The sequence below is a fragment of the Bombus impatiens genome, unplaced genomic scaffold (assembly GCF_000188095.3).
Source record: "Bombus impatiens unplaced genomic scaffold, BIMP_2.2 scf_0064, whole genome shotgun sequence".
Lineage (NCBI taxonomy): Eukaryota > Metazoa > Arthropoda > Insecta > Hymenoptera > Apidae > Bombus > Bombus impatiens.
Genome location: NT_176483.1, coordinates 1,189,555 through 1,204,786, shown reverse-complemented (window position 1 = coordinate 1,204,786; position 15,232 = coordinate 1,189,555). Strand labels below are relative to the sequence as shown.

General features: G+C 29.6%; 2 protein-coding genes across 4 annotated transcripts; both read right to left on the bottom strand.

The window, feature by feature from the left end:
- Positions 1-44: 44 nt before the first annotated feature.
- Positions 45-8,548, bottom strand: LOC105682080 (structural maintenance of chromosomes protein 1A). 2 transcript variants are annotated; one of them, XM_012394075.3, is made up of 20 exons: positions 8,320-8,548; positions 8,113-8,233; positions 6,588-6,687; positions 6,326-6,504; positions 5,765-5,903; positions 5,192-5,656; positions 4,540-4,968; positions 4,211-4,422; positions 3,835-4,003; positions 3,645-3,767; positions 3,428-3,559; positions 3,261-3,326; positions 3,030-3,187; positions 2,268-2,365; positions 1,858-2,162; positions 1,498-1,773; positions 923-1,102; positions 684-862; positions 352-529; positions 45-279 (listed from the first exon to the last, which is right to left on the bottom strand). In XM_012394075.3, exons 1-20 carry the CDS (start codon positions 8,429-8,431, stop codon positions 211-213), a joined length of 3,690 nt encoding a protein of 1,229 aa, XP_012249498.1. In that variant the 5' UTR covers positions 8,432-8,548; the 3' UTR covers positions 45-210. The 2 variants fall into 2 exon arrangements, with proteins under 2 accessions (XP_012249498.1, XP_033180628.1); XM_033324737.1 differs by lacking the exons at positions 8,113-8,233; positions 8,320-8,548 and adding an exon at positions 7,282-7,351.
- Positions 8,549-8,857: 309 nt separating this feature from the next.
- On the bottom strand, positions 8,858-11,762 carry LOC100744119 (peroxiredoxin-5, mitochondrial). 2 transcript variants are annotated; one of them, XM_033324738.1, is made up of 5 exons: positions 11,664-11,762; positions 10,007-10,108; positions 9,721-9,855; positions 9,282-9,413; positions 8,858-9,201 (listed from the first exon to the last, which is right to left on the bottom strand). In XM_033324738.1, the coding sequence occupies exons 1-5, from the start codon at positions 11,664-11,666 to the stop codon at positions 9,010-9,012; spliced, it is 564 nt and encodes a 187-aa protein (XP_033180629.1). In that variant the 5' UTR covers positions 11,667-11,762; the 3' UTR covers positions 8,858-9,009. The 2 variants fall into 2 exon arrangements, with proteins under 2 accessions (XP_033180629.1, XP_003485590.1); XM_003485542.3 differs by lacking the exon at positions 11,664-11,762 and adding an exon at positions 10,535-10,673.
- Positions 11,763-15,232: the final 3,470 nt, after the last annotated feature.

Below are 15,232 nucleotides of genomic sequence, written 5' to 3'. Positions count from 1 at the left end.
CAAAAAGAGAAAAAGATTAGAAATAAAAAATTGAATTATTCGAATACTCTTTGAAATTTGTTTGATTTGACATTCATGGGTTATTTTCCTAAATTCTGATACAAGAAGTTTTAAAATGTCTTGTATGTAAAACAAAACTATTACGTGCGAAAAATAAGACAAAATAAAACACAATTGAAATATGTATAATTATAATCGAAATATTCTTTATCAATTAATGTGCGTGGGATATGTAGTTAAATCAAGAGTTAATACTTTACTTTCCAAACACTCTCCAACCTGTAATTAAAAAAATATATATGTATGTGATGTAATTTTGCTAGGACGATATAAATTTTCAGTTATACTTACATCAGGGCAAATACCAATTAATGCATCAGCATGGGAATAAAATTCTTCTTTCAAAGATATGACAATAGTTTGTAAAGAGCTTGTTTTATCGCGTATGTAACTAGCAACTTTTCCTATGTTAGTATTATCCAGTGCAGCATCGATTTCATCCAAAACAAAGAATGGCGCAGGTTGAAAACTATAGATTTGATAAAATTAGATTATAATCTAACATAATTTAATAATAATTTAATATAATGTAAAATATATTATGAATAAGAAATAGATTAATTTTAGATTTAAATTTATTTCAAAGTAAAAATTTAAGAACTTAATAATTAGAAACTAGATACCTGTGAATTGCAAACAATAAGGCTAATGCCGCAACAGTTTTCTCTCCACCAGATAAATTAGACATTGGTTGGAATCGTTTTCCTGGCGCTACACAATTGTAATTAATACCATCCAAATAAGGTTCTTCTGGATTTTCTGGTCCAAGGAATGCTTGAGCGGATTGATTTTTTGCTAAACTCTAAAATAATAGATATATTTATGTACCTTTTTTTAATTCATATACTTAACGTATACAAACCTTATAAATTGGATCAATTTCATTAGCTACATGCTCGAAACAAGCCATAAATCTATCATGTCTTTCTTTTTTGATTTTCTCAAATTGCGTTTTTGCTTTTTTTGCTTTTTTACGAGACTGTTCAAATTCTTCGTTAGTTTCTTGCAATTTCTCCTTAGCAAGATATAACTTTTGAATAGCCTTAAAAAGATCAACATTATGAATGGAAGATTTTCAAGAAGGAAAAAGAAAATATTCTTTCAAAAAATTAACACATTCCAATGCATGTAATCGACTGAGAAATAGACTAAATATGCAATCTAAAAAATGTTATCAGTCCCCTCTTATTAGTTGCATAAAGGAAGGAAAACATAAGAATATAAATTTCCATTAGTAACCGAATTATTGGACATTTAAAATTATTATTTTTACATATTTTCACTGTGAGATTTTAGAGTTACTTGTTGCTGTTTTCACTAAGTTAGCAAGAAGAGTTAGTGTAACTTCACAAATCCCCTTCATCTGAGGTATACTATATGTAGTATCTTAAAAAAGATTAAATTGTAATTTTCTATTTGCAATATTATATTTGTTACCTTCATATTTGGTGCTTGAATACGTTGAATAGTACTCTGTAGATCATTAATCGTTTTCGTTAGTTTGTCAGTAGTTTTCTTAATATCTTCTTCTTCTATATCCTTCAAATTTTCAGGAAGGAGGGCATAATCTACAGTTATTCGTTTTTCACGTTCATATTGTTGGTGAGTACTTAAGGATGAGTCATTATTAGTTTCCGAATTATTAGTCGTAGTAGTTTCACTAGCTATATCTTCCATATTTCCATGAAGCATTGGAATTGCAATGTCTTCCATCTATATAACATTACATTCATATATTTGTTTCTATAAAATCCTTAAACAATAGATTGATTAATTTCATCTTGTTTTACAACATACCTTACATTGCATTAAAATAGCATGACGTTCAGCTTTTTTTTGTTCAATTTTGGTTTCAATACCATTCAATTGTTTCTGAGCAGCTTGTATATCTTTCGCTATTGCTCCAACTTCACGTCTAGCTTTGCCTATTTCATCTTCTTTTTGATCAACTTCCATCTTTTTTGCGTTTCGCGCGGACTTCAATTGCTCCATTTGAGTTTCATCGTGATCTATTTCTGCTTTTTGATTAGATTCAGTCTGCCGGGCAGATTCAAGTTTATCTTCTGCATCTTGAACGGCACGTTCCCATCGTAATACGTTACCTAAATTTTACATATTCTCATTTATAGGTTTCAATTAAATATTAATTTAGCAAAGCGAGTATTAAATTTCTTAAAAGTACGCATATAAAGTTAAATTCTACTCACTTTCTGTATCACGTTGTTTCTCAAAATCTAATTGATTATAAATGCGATTGCATTGATTTTCAAATTCCATCCTCTTCTTTGCTCTTTCTTGTTGTGATCTATAAGTATAATTGTAAGAATTAATCAATTCTAAGAAAAATTATTTTCTCTATCTTTTCCTAATATAAAAAAATTTGTTCATGAGAATGAAACACTAAGTTTCTTGTTACACTAAAAATTGAAATGGTAATATATTTTGTTTACCTTTGTAAAGGGTAAGCGTTTTGAGTTAAAGAATACTATAAAAATGAAGATTGTAATGTAAGAGACAGAAAAGCAAATTTATTTGTATTTAAAGTATTAATAAATGTTATTATAAACTACATTTTTCAGATAATTAAATATTATTATCCAGATAATGAGGAAGAAAGAGAAAAATGAATAAGAAATTCGAGATGTTTATTATTTAAAAATTATTTTTTATGAACGCAGAAATTATTAGAAGTAAACATAATTGCAATTTGCATACAATATTTGTATGAAGTATGTATTTTGTATACGATATAAAGTGAAATAAAATTTTTCTTTCATTTTTCATACATTTTTTTGTGTTTTTAATGTATCTATTCTTTTAGAAAATTTTTAATATCTTATATATTGTAGTTATAATACATTCATTACTTAAAAATTAATTGACATAAAGAAACAAGGTTCCTATATTAAAGAACTTTATTTATATTTATTAAACTTAATATCATATTTATCAAATTTAAGTACACATACCGTAATTCCCTTTCTTCATATTGTCGAATATTAGATACACCTATTTGTTCACAAAAGCTGGCAAATACATCATCTTCAACATTATTCATCTTTTCCTTGATATTCTGTATTTCTTGATCTCTCTCAGCCATAGTTTTTTCAATTACAGTTATTGTTGGCTATATACAAAGGATATATCAAATTAGTAAACATTCTTACATAAGTGTAATAAGATATAAAAGATCTACATACACCAAACATATTTAATTCGTTCTGAAGAGCATCTAATTCTGTTTCAAGTTCCGAAATTTGTTTTTGCTGTAATACGTATAATTTTCAATAAGCATAAAAGATATGTTAAAATACTGTTATTATTACTATAATTGCAGTTTTATAGCATTATAAATTATATTATTTACCGTAGCAGTAAGATCGCTTTTATTATATTTTAAACGTGTTTCCAATCCTCGTATTTGAGATTCAACTGTATTTAATTCAGATTCTTTTCTTGATTTTTTCAAAGATTCACGTAATTCTTCTGTTAATTTTTCCTACAAAATATTTAACATATACTGCAGAACAATTTTGTACAGTAAAATATACAAGTACGCTGTATATGAAAATAGAGTGTCTTACTTTTTGTGCCTTTAATTGAGACATTTGTTTCTCATCCCATCTTTTCGCTTTCTTTGCAAGATCTAAACTACCACCAGATATAATACCTGCTTTCTGATAAAATGTTCCATCTAATGCAACACACTGTAATTACATGCATATATTAATTATTGTAACTTTTTAAAAAATTAGTTATTCTATACACACATACATCGTATCTTGCTTTTTTATCCATTTCATAAGCTACTTTATTTGCATCTTCAGGTGTTTCACATACAAGTGCATTATTTGTAGCAAATAATACAGCTCTGTCAATATCTTTAGGTGAAAAATGTAACACATCATATAACAATTTTACATTTTTAGGCTCTTGTATATTTCTAAAACAAAAAGAGAGAAAGAAGAAATCAATCGTAACAGAAGGAATTAAAACTAATTAGAAATTAGAAATTACTACAATCTTTGTAATATGAAGGGAGAAGTAAGAAAATATACAAAGATATACTGTTAAGAATAGAAATAATGACTCTTCTAAATATTTAAAAAATTATGCAGCTGATGTCTAAAGTTATTTTTACGCTACATACCTAAGTCTTTCTTTTAATGGCTTTGTTTGGATGTAATCAAGAGGAAGAAATGTTTCTGGTTCGAGATATTGCTCTTTAAGATACTGGATACATTGTCTAGCTGTTTTTTCAGTATCAACAACTATAGCTTCCATATATTTGCCAAGAACTTTTGTAATTGCAACATTGTACCTTTTATGAATAGGTTCACACATATTGTACATGCGATCATACTAAGAAATAATAATAACAATAGTAATTACATGACAATTACATTGCTAGACTGGTGAAATAATAATTTGTAAGAAAATGATTTATAAGTAAAATATTAAATCTAATTTGTTACTTACTACTCCAGGAAAGAGGCGCTTAAAATTTTCTACGATCTCAGTTTTCTTTTTAGTTCTTGATACTTCATGTTTATCAACCTTTGCGTCACCTAGCTGCTCTGAAATGCTCTCTAATTCCCGCTGTAAATTTTGTATTTTATCTTTTGATGTACCAACATCAGATTGTAAGTCGGCCCGCAACTTTTTTTGATCTTCTAAGGCAGCTTCTGACGTCCTTATATGTTCTTCTAATTTTTCTACTCTTTTAAGAGCTTCATCTCGCATATGACCTTTTTGTTTATGTTTATTCTCTATTTCTGTCTTTTTTCTTCCTTCATTATCAAGTCTATCTTGATCAGATTTTTGCTCCCGATTAATAGAATCAAGAAGTTGTAAATATCTCGCTGATTGTTTACCTGCTTCCTCTTTCAAACGATTATACTCCCTCACCTTAAATTAATATTTAATATAATGATTATAATAATGACTACTTTGGTCTTTAAATTTTGAGATATATATAATTATTGTAACTTTAATTAAATAGGATTATTATAACATAATATTAGAAAAATGAGAAAAATATTAGAATTAGAAAAATGATTTATAATCTTACTTTGCGATGACATATTTTGAAAAATATTTTTATATATAAATCCCATTTGAATTTTCTTACCTGTTCATCTTCAAGTTGCACATCTCTTCCTTGTAATTGTGATTGTCCAGCAATACTTGCTTCATAAGCTGCTTTAGCATCTTCTACTTGTCGCAGTTCTTCTTGAAGTTCGTGTATATCTTTCTTATGAGCTTCATCTGCAATACGTGCTTGAGCTAGTGACTTCCGAGCAGATTCTACTTTTTTTTGCATGTGTGCAACACGTTCTTTTGCTTTGATGAATGTGGGTCTTTTCTTTGTTATTTCAACTTCTACTTCTCTAATATCCTGTTCGATTTTAGCAAGATCCCTCCCTAATTTCCCAGCTTCTTTCTTTTTCTCCTTTAATAATTCTTCTGCTTTTTCCTTCTTCTTCTCAATCTTTTCTATTTCATGTTGTTTCTTTTTCTGTGAAACTTCCAAATTCTCTGTACTCTTTTCATTATGAAATAAACGAAATAATTGAAGCTCTACTTGTTTTTCTATCTACAATGAAACAGATAATATTAAGTCATTTAAAATTGATTCAATAATGGATCTATAAATTATATAATTTGTTTAAATTTGAAATTAATGAGTAAATAAATGACCTACATATTCTTCCTTTAAACGTTGATACTTTTCAGCTTCTTCTTTTTCTAGTTTTGCTTCTTTTCTTTCAGCAGCAATACCTTTCTTTTTCTGATATGAAAATTGAGTTTCTTCTTCTGCTTTTAACATTTCCGTTCTTAATCTATAAAAGTAAAAAATCTATTTATAATTGCAACATGTTTATCAGAAACTGATTTAAAAAAAGATGAAATATTACACAGTATATTATTTATCTTTTAGATACACTGAAGTGTTATATAATACGTTAAAATAAAGATTACCCTTAGTTAATGATAAATACATTTTTATTAATAATCCTCCTATATGTATATACATACACAATTATATATATATACATATATTATATTATAATTTATATTATATATATTATTATATTGTATTATATATATTATTATATTATATATTATTAATTATATATATTAATTGTATATATATATATGCAATTAATATACAATTAAATAGATGTACATATCGAAATTACTAATATGACTGTAGATAATATTGCATAAAAAATATATGTGCAAGTTTATGTATATAAGTTACCTTTCATATTCTGCCTTTAATGCTCCAGAATTACTAATTTCTTCAAAAAGTGCAGTACGTTCTTTTGGATTTTTCATTGCTATTGATTCTACAGCTCCTTGAAATACAAGGAAATTTTTTGCTTTGACATTAATACCAAGTTGTTCTAACTCATTGAGATATACTTGGCTAGTAACTACCTACATAATACACATGAAAATTTGTAAATTTCCATTCAAATTAAATTTCTAACTAAACTAACTAAGAAATATATAAAACTTACATTGTTATTTATTCTGTGTTCCGAAGAAGAGCCTTGTACAGAACGTATAAAACTTTTTTCGGTCCCATCTTCTAGTTCAAACACAGCAGTTACAGATGCACTGTAATTTATAATGACTGCATAAGATGTATCATATACGTAAATACATTTGATACGCAGATTATGCTTATAAATATTATGTTTATAAATGCAGATATATGCATATATATGTATAGGGTATTTTGTTTAACTGAAAACAGTGGAATATGAGATTTAGTGAAGAATTTCATAGACAGTATCCCAACAGACCAGAGCTGTCAGTATTGACTTGTTCAAGGACACTGGAAGTGTCATATAGCAAAGAAACTGGTGCTATAAAGGTTAGAAGAATGGTTAAATTGCACTTTTGAATTTTTGTCTCAATAAAGACATCTCTTAAACTAGCTGTTAGAATATAAAGATATGAATCTAAGACATATAAAACAAGAAAAGAAGCTTGATCTTTATTTATAGTGCATAGCATAATTGGCATCATTCAAAGGTGTTAGCTAATGATTTGCATTGATTTGACTGCTTTAGATCTAATTTATTATTTGTATCTCAACAAATGCCACCATATTATGAATACTTTACATAATATTACTATTTTTAAAAAATTGACTCGACTTTGACATCTCTTCTATTTCTACACTCAAAATAATGTTATTTATATCACCTAATGTCCTCCTATGTACTAAACAATTTCTTTGAAAATATTTTTTTATAACTTTATTCCCTTATGGAATATTTCACTGTTTCCTATTAAACAAAATACCCATATTACAATTAAGCATATGATTTAATTTTAAGTTACTCTCTAACTTATATTTATATTCTGATACATTTTAAATAATAAAATTAAAAAGAATTATTTCTATTTCCTTTAAATACAAATTTATACACATTCAGAAAGAAGGAAGTTAATTTATTTAAAAATTGAATTAGTTTGTTGAAAATTATTAAATCAAACTGTATAAAAATTTATATACTTGCACTTTTTCTTTATCTTATAATATATTATAAAGTTATATTCAAAAACAAAATTAAATACAATTATTTTAGATGTTGTTTTTTATACAATTTTTTTCTCATGTTGTAAAAGAGAAAGAACAAAAATTATTAAATTTTAGATATTACTATTTCTTTAAAATATGTAAAAGAAAAAAGAAAATTATAGTGTATTTAAGCAAATAAGATATTTATATAAAAACTTTTAATAAATGTATGTCATAATAAGTCTTTTCTTTTAATATTTTAATAAATTCAAAAAATACTTTATATGTAACTTTGAAATATGTAGAAGTTTGATGTCTTATGATTAGAAATAAAAGCGTAATTTAGCATAGAAATAAAAACAAAAATTATATATCTAAAATAATTGAAACTTGAAGATATGAAAGTATAGTTTATAATATTAAAAGTATGTAAAGGTTAAAGTATGTACAAGTAAGTATAAATGCTGTTAAAATAATTACAAAAATTTTTAGTCTATAACATCCAGAAATACCTTCGTGCAACTGGCATTCCTATTGAAGCTCCATGTATCAACTCACTAAACCGTTTTACTCGGAGACTACTTGTTTTTTCTCCCATAACAAAACTAATTGCGTCCATAAAATTAGATTTTCCTATATTAAAAACAAATATATAATGCATAATAGGTCTGAAATTATTAGAAGTTTTCCATATACTAATATAAAAGAACATAACCTACCGGATCCATTTGGTCCAACAACAGCAGTAAAGGATTTTAGAGGTCCTATAATAAGCTTTCCTCTGTAAGACTTAAAGTTTTCTACTTCGATATGCTTCAAAAACGCCGGCATTTTTAAAAACAATTTTAAAAAATTTACAGCTAACAGTAAAGTGGTATAATTGGCGCCATAAAGTTTCCAACACAAACAAGCATTATACGTCAACAATTGGTTTTCTAACTGCAGTGAAGCTAGTGACGAAATGTTGTCAACACACTTCACTTTCAATTAAATACAAATTTACAAACGATACTTCTATAAATATTATTTTACATATGTATATACGTATGTGTGTGTGTGTGTGTGTATAATAGTTCTTAGTATTATAAGATTAAGTAAATATTTTAATTATAATTTTATGTATAAATATTGAGTGAAATTATTTTTTCTTGTTTTGTTATACGGGCAAAAATATGAGATAAATATAAACAACAATATTTAAGAATCAGAAGTACATATGTGAAATAATGGACATGAAATAAAGCATATTACGTAAAATTAAGGCACATGGAATAATTTATTTGACACATTATAATTCTGGGTAATGAATAATCATTTTATTATATACGTATTATATATGGCAGAATTTATAAATTGATCAAAGCATCTGTTTATAACTTACTACATAATAAACTGCTATGTTATATTTTCTAAAGTTTAATATTTTCAGCCAAGGAACAAGAAAGACCTGTATTATCAGGCTCAACGTTCAACTCCTTAACTACTCCATCTTCAAGGAGCATAGAATATCGTTTACTTCTTCTTCCACCCAGTACTGGTAAATCTACTGCCAGTTCCATCGCATCTGTAAATTGAGCTGCTGGATCTGCCAGCATACGTACCTGTACGAGAAAGTATAAAATTTACTGATAAAAATGATGTTACATACAAAATATATACAATAAATAAAATATAATCTTACTTTTCCTTCTGCTCCATGTTCTTTACCCCATGCTGCCATTACAAACGGATCATTTACAGAAATACAAAAAATTTCTGCAACTCCTTTAGATTTTAATTCATTAGCTTTCTGTATATAACCAGGAAGATGTGTCTAAAATAATATAAAATTTTTAAATATAATATCCACCATACTATTTCTTTTAAATACAAAAGTAAATGTTTTACTATAGAAATATTTTTGTCCTATATACATAGAATATAACTTTCTTATAGTTAAAAAAAACTTAGTTTTACTACCTTAATGCTTAATAAATATTAACATACTTATAATATTTACTACATAACACTAATTTAATATTATTTGTTCCTTTATTTATTCAGTTACTCAGTAAGCAAGGATAGTTATTAATACATTGAATACATTAAATCGATTTTTGAATAGACTCGAAAATATATACCTTGGAACATCCTGGTGTGAAAGCTCCTGGCACTCCAAAAATTATAATCTTTTTCCCATTTGCAATTTTAGCAAGATTCACTTTATTTGCAGGAGAGTCTTCAAAAAGATCAATTGTGGGTAGTTTTTGTCCTGCCTATATAAGCACATCAACATATATGTATAATTCATATTTACAAAAAGAATTATAGTATTTTTATATATTTATACATCAATTGCAATAATTGTAGTGATAATATCATGTAATTTATGTCATTATTCTTTAAAACTAACGAAATAAAACTTACGGCGATAACCATGTTTTGGGATGATACTCGAAATTGTCGTATGATATAACCAAGTGACAGTCGTTCATTGACGGAAATTGCGCGACTTATAAGTGGGTTCATCTGTATATATAATTGATAACGTTGTAAGTAAATCAAATAATCAACTATTTGTAATAGAATGAAATTGTAAAAGAATTTCTTTAATTGGAGCACGATTGACTATAGATTGAATGAACGTACGGAATTGCGCAACCTATTCGACTCATTACATAAATATAATCATTTTTTTTTGCCATATATTTTTATTTTTAATACTCGTCTCGTTTACGTAGTAAAAATTAATCGATAACATTGCCACGTAAGACATTTTGATAATTTATCATTTTGGACAATGATCGATAATTAGTTAAGGTTCCAAGTTCCTGATTGAATCAATGATATGTACACAAAGTTATCTAAATTTTCTGATTTTTATCAGACTTGATATCAGAAAACCACGAATAAGATATACATATAGATAAATTATATGAAATTCTTGATTGTTACATTTCATTTATTTAAAATTCAAATGTTTCCGCATTAAAACTTATTGGATATTTAAATTTGTAGGGATATTTCTCATTCGTCCATCAGAGGGCCATAGGCTTCGCGACTTTACGCAAGAACTTTTCTCTAAACTTTAACTCAGAGCGCTTCCTATAAATATACGTTCCAAAGGTGTCATAACAGAAAGGAATTGAGAGTGCTTATAATTATAAAATTGGTGGCTCTCGGACTGATGCTGCTACCACGCGATGGCGATGCGATACCACGGACTGATGCGATACCACGAAGTCCTGAGGTCAAACCTGCTATGATAACCAATCTAAAAGATACAACTACCGACCGATGTTAAGAGCCTAATTCCGTCTGCGGAACTTTTATGCCTTGTATGGTAAGGCCGTAATTTAATCTACGAGTATGAGCAATAAATGAGCATTTGAGGCCATATATACATACATACATATATATATATATATATATATATATATATATATATATATATATATATATATATATATATATATATATATATATATATATATATATATATATATATATATATATATATATATATATATATATATATATATATATATATATATATATATATATATATATATATATATATATATATATATATATATATATATATATATATATATATATATATATATATATATATATATATATATATATATATATATATATATATATATATATATATATATATATATATATATATATATATATATATATATATATATATATATATATATATATATATATATATATATATATATATATATATATATATATATATATATATATATATATATATATATATATATATATATATATATATATATATATATATATATATATATATATATATATATATATATGTCCAATCGCAACGCCAATAAAGAAGAATAATATATCTTGGTAAGTTATTTCTGCATGTTTCGGAATATATTTCGGCTAGTTTAGGGAAAGAACATTACGATACTGCGACAGTAAAAGAACTGTAGAGGACTTGTGTAGAGGACGACGTTTGACCGTGAGATTCATTGAACGAGATTGCTCGTTGTTGAAACCGTCGAATATATTTAAAATAATAAATTAGTATACAGACCATATTCGCTGAGACGCTCGTACTGTGTATAAGTCGTAAAATAGGATAATGACTCGTTAATTAGATCGATAATTCGTTGATAACTGTTTGATAACTGATCGACAACTGAACGTAACTCTTCTTTGCGATCGCGTCCGTTTATTTATACACGTAGCGGCAACATTGTTTTGCTCGGAGTTTATTTATTCTTACATTACGTGTATCCTAACGATCTTGATACTCCGAGGCAAAATAACAACATGATTTGAGTTGTCCTCTGCTTTGCTTTGTCTTCTTTGCTGTTTTCGAGTGCGGTTGCGAGAGAGTTCGGTATCTGCGGGTTTGTCGTTTCGATGCGGGGTAAAGCGCCGTCCGCTTGTTGTCAAATCCGTGCAGATGTTACGCGACGTCTTCGATATGCGGCGGTGGATGCCTGTCGGTACGATGCAGGCGTTCAACACACGGTCGCCGCGATGTCGTAGGCCTTCGTTCTTCTTTGGTATAACGTGCAGAGACGATGCCCATGGACTTTTCACTGGCCGCATCACTCCTTGCTCGGTCATCGTCTCAAATCTCGCCTTCAACTGCTCGCGTCGAGCGGAGGCGAGGCGTCGAGGTTCGTTGAAGACGGAAGGGCCTGGCGTGGTTTTCGATATGAAGTACCGCACTGCGTCGTATTTTGTCGCTATCGAACGAATGGACGAGTCGCGTCCGATAATTCGACGAGAAATCGGCGATACGTCGACTCACTGACGATTGCTTTGCTCGATACAGCCTCTGTCGTGTCCTTGTATCGTTTTGTCGACAGGTCGCTGTGATGAACGCTATCTCGTGTTTGTCGTAGTGGCAGGTCCCGTTTCCGATTTCAGGTGCCTGGAGAACGGCACTTTTTCGCGCGGTCCTGGAACGTCGCGTGGAAGTAACAGGGGCTGTTGCGATTCGGATGACTCCGACTTCCAGGTGTCTTCCGTGGATGTTATCGGTCACTTTGATCAGGGCGTTCGTTTCCGTTATCCTCAGCGCAGTTAGTACATGTTGAGTATTCGCTGGGCACTTGTTACGATGAAAAGAAAGCCGGCAGCTGTACATCGGGATAACTGGTAGGTGATTTGAAGGAGCATAGGCGAGCAAGTACGTGCAAGTAATCGAAGAAATCAGCGCGAGTCTATCGGTATGGTAACGTGAGCCGAACTTGAAAAGGGTGAAAGGAGTGGAAGAATTGGAAAGAGAATTACTTTGAGTTTACGGAGAGCATGGAGTATACAGCATAGAGGTTGTAATCGAATACGACAGTGCTAGGTGGAACTATACACGCACGTCCGGGTCATTAAAAGCGGTCCTTCTGAACCCTACAGACACCGCCATCACAATGCATCGCACTGGGAATAATATGCTCTATTTACAAATTAAAATATCAGATTTCAAAATATTCCATGTAGTATTTAATCAATATTGGCTCCATCTGCGTCTTGCTCGGGCTTTGTGTCGGCCTATCTTTTGCAACCGTTGTAATAGATTTTCCGATCCTGTATTAGTTAATTATCATACAACAAATTTTATATATTGACATTGTACCGAGTGTCGGTAACATCAATCGCGTAATATTATCTTTAGAAGTAAGGTTAATAGGACGTGTTTCAATGATTATCTAAGAACTACGAACATTGGTATAATTTGAGATCTTATAGAAAGAAAAGTATCCGAAAGATTTAGATGGATATACGTATGAGTAATTTTTCATACTAGCCCAGAGAATTAGTTTCGACTTCGAGAAACATCGGATCACTCGGTATAATTGTACAGTAGTACGAACGAAGTCAAAGCTATAACATGGAGTTCATAAAGGTTATAATACATGGGAAATATTGTAAGCATTTTTTCAGGTGATGTATTTTGTGAAAAAAATCTACCAAGGTTTTTTACAGTAAAAAAACGTCGTAAATTCTAGCAACACTTTTTAAAAATTGTTTGCATGCGTATTCTTAAAGAGAAAAAAGCGTTACTTGAAGAAAAAAGGAAGTTGAAAAGTCAACTTCCCAAGTAACGAATTTTTCTAAGTTTCTAGCAGGACCGTTTGTTTTCGAGAAAACATTGAATTTAATGTTTGAAACGTTTGTATCGTCGCGTATATTTTTTACATGATAGGTGAACAAATTTTGCTGACAGGATGGTTCCTGTTTTATCTTCTTTCTTGAAGCGACCAAACGTAAAAAGTTACCACTGTAAATTATTTCTCCGCTGCTTTTTTAACTGTTCCTTCTAACGGCAAAAAACTAGTTCCACTATCCTTTTCGAAGTAACGGAAAAAAAACTGTACCACTTTTAGCCAGTAAGACTGACTAAAAATTTTTACGACTGATTCTAAAAAAACTATAAAAAACAGTCGAGACTTTTTTTTCTTTACGGTACACCTTTCTATCGCGACGCTTTTCGAACTAAAAATCCTTTTTACGGAAAGTAAATTTAACAGTACCGTTTTACCAGTCGCTTCCTGCGTTTCTTCATTTATGTATACACGTGTACAATCAGGAGTAAAAATACCGCTAGAACTTTTAAAACGGAATAGCTGCTATTTAAGATCGAGCCAAACAGCTTGAATTTTTTTTTAAGAATTACCAGGACCAATTTACCTGGTGACGTGTAAAAAATTTTCCGAAACACTGCGGTTGGTCGGAATCGCGAAGGATAATGGTAAAGGTGATTTTTTACCATCTTTTTATTCTTCTTCTTTTAGGCTTCTAATGAATATTTAAGCGATAAATTTCCACGAAATCTATTAATTGATGCGCAAATAAGGAAGATAGAATTTTTTCTCTCTTTACGCGTCGTCAGAAAAATTCAAATCGTTTGGTTCAATTAAAAAAAAAATTAATTCTGTTTCAAAGCGTGTGCCGGTACTTTTGTTCGCCACCGTATGTTCCCTCGTGATATTTTAATATCACGTAACCGTAGATTTTTAGCAACGGACAAAGACAGGAAGAAAAATTGCCATATTCTTGATAATCTTTCGCGACGACAATTATAAAGCGAAGAAAGTAGACGAATAAGAAATATGCACAGCGTGGAAATTTTCTGTTTCGCGATTGGGGCGCGGATTACAGGGCGTCATGTAGAAACCGATACTCCACGCTCGATTGTCGTTTTGTAGAGGTACACAATATAAACGCAGACAGCCAGATTCTCGTTAAGTATGGCCTGAAGGCTCTAATTAAAATAACAAACGGAAAATTTGCGAGTTTCCATCATTTATGGAAAGTTCTGTTTCCAGTGTACTCCCACCGGCGCGCTTTGCTACGGGCAAACGACCCCCACGGAAATAGCGGTACCGCTTTGGTTCTAGTGTCTGTATATAAATGTTTCCATATTATTTCGTAGAATTACCTCCACGTAAGAGACATCGATATTCCGTTCTTACGTGAAGTGCCTATAAAACGCGACGACGCGCAACGAATATAAATGCAGCTGGCGTAAATAAACGTCAGAAAAGGAGAGATGAAAAATTCGTAAACGAAGGGCAATAGGAAAAAGGGTGGAGAAGTGGATTCTCTTTAGCGTGTCGTGTAGAGGGATATAAATAAAGTCGATGAAAC

Excerpts from the sequence above, each read along its gene's own strand:
- LOC105682080 (XM_012394075.3), bottom strand. The coding sequence starts at position 8,431 with ATGCCGGCGTTTTTGAAGCATATCGAAGTAGAAAACTTTAAGTCTTAC. Across the intron at positions 3,768-3,834 it reads ATAAAAAAGCAAGATACGAT|TGTGTTGCATTAGATGGAAC; the intron begins GTATGTGTGTAT and ends ATGTAATTACAG. Across the intron at positions 2,366-3,029 it reads TATGAAGAAAGGGAATTACG|ATCACAACAAGAAAGAGCAA; the intron begins GTATGTGTACTT and ends TTATACTTATAG.
- LOC100744119 (XM_033324738.1), bottom strand. Across the intron at positions 9,414-9,720 it reads TCACACCAGGATGTTCCAAG|ACACATCTTCCTGGTTATAT; the intron begins GTATATATTTTC and ends ATATTATTTTAG. Across the intron at positions 9,202-9,281 it reads AACATGGAGCAGAAGGAAAA|GTACGTATGCTGGCAGATCC; the intron begins GTAAGATTATAT and ends TTTCTCGTACAG.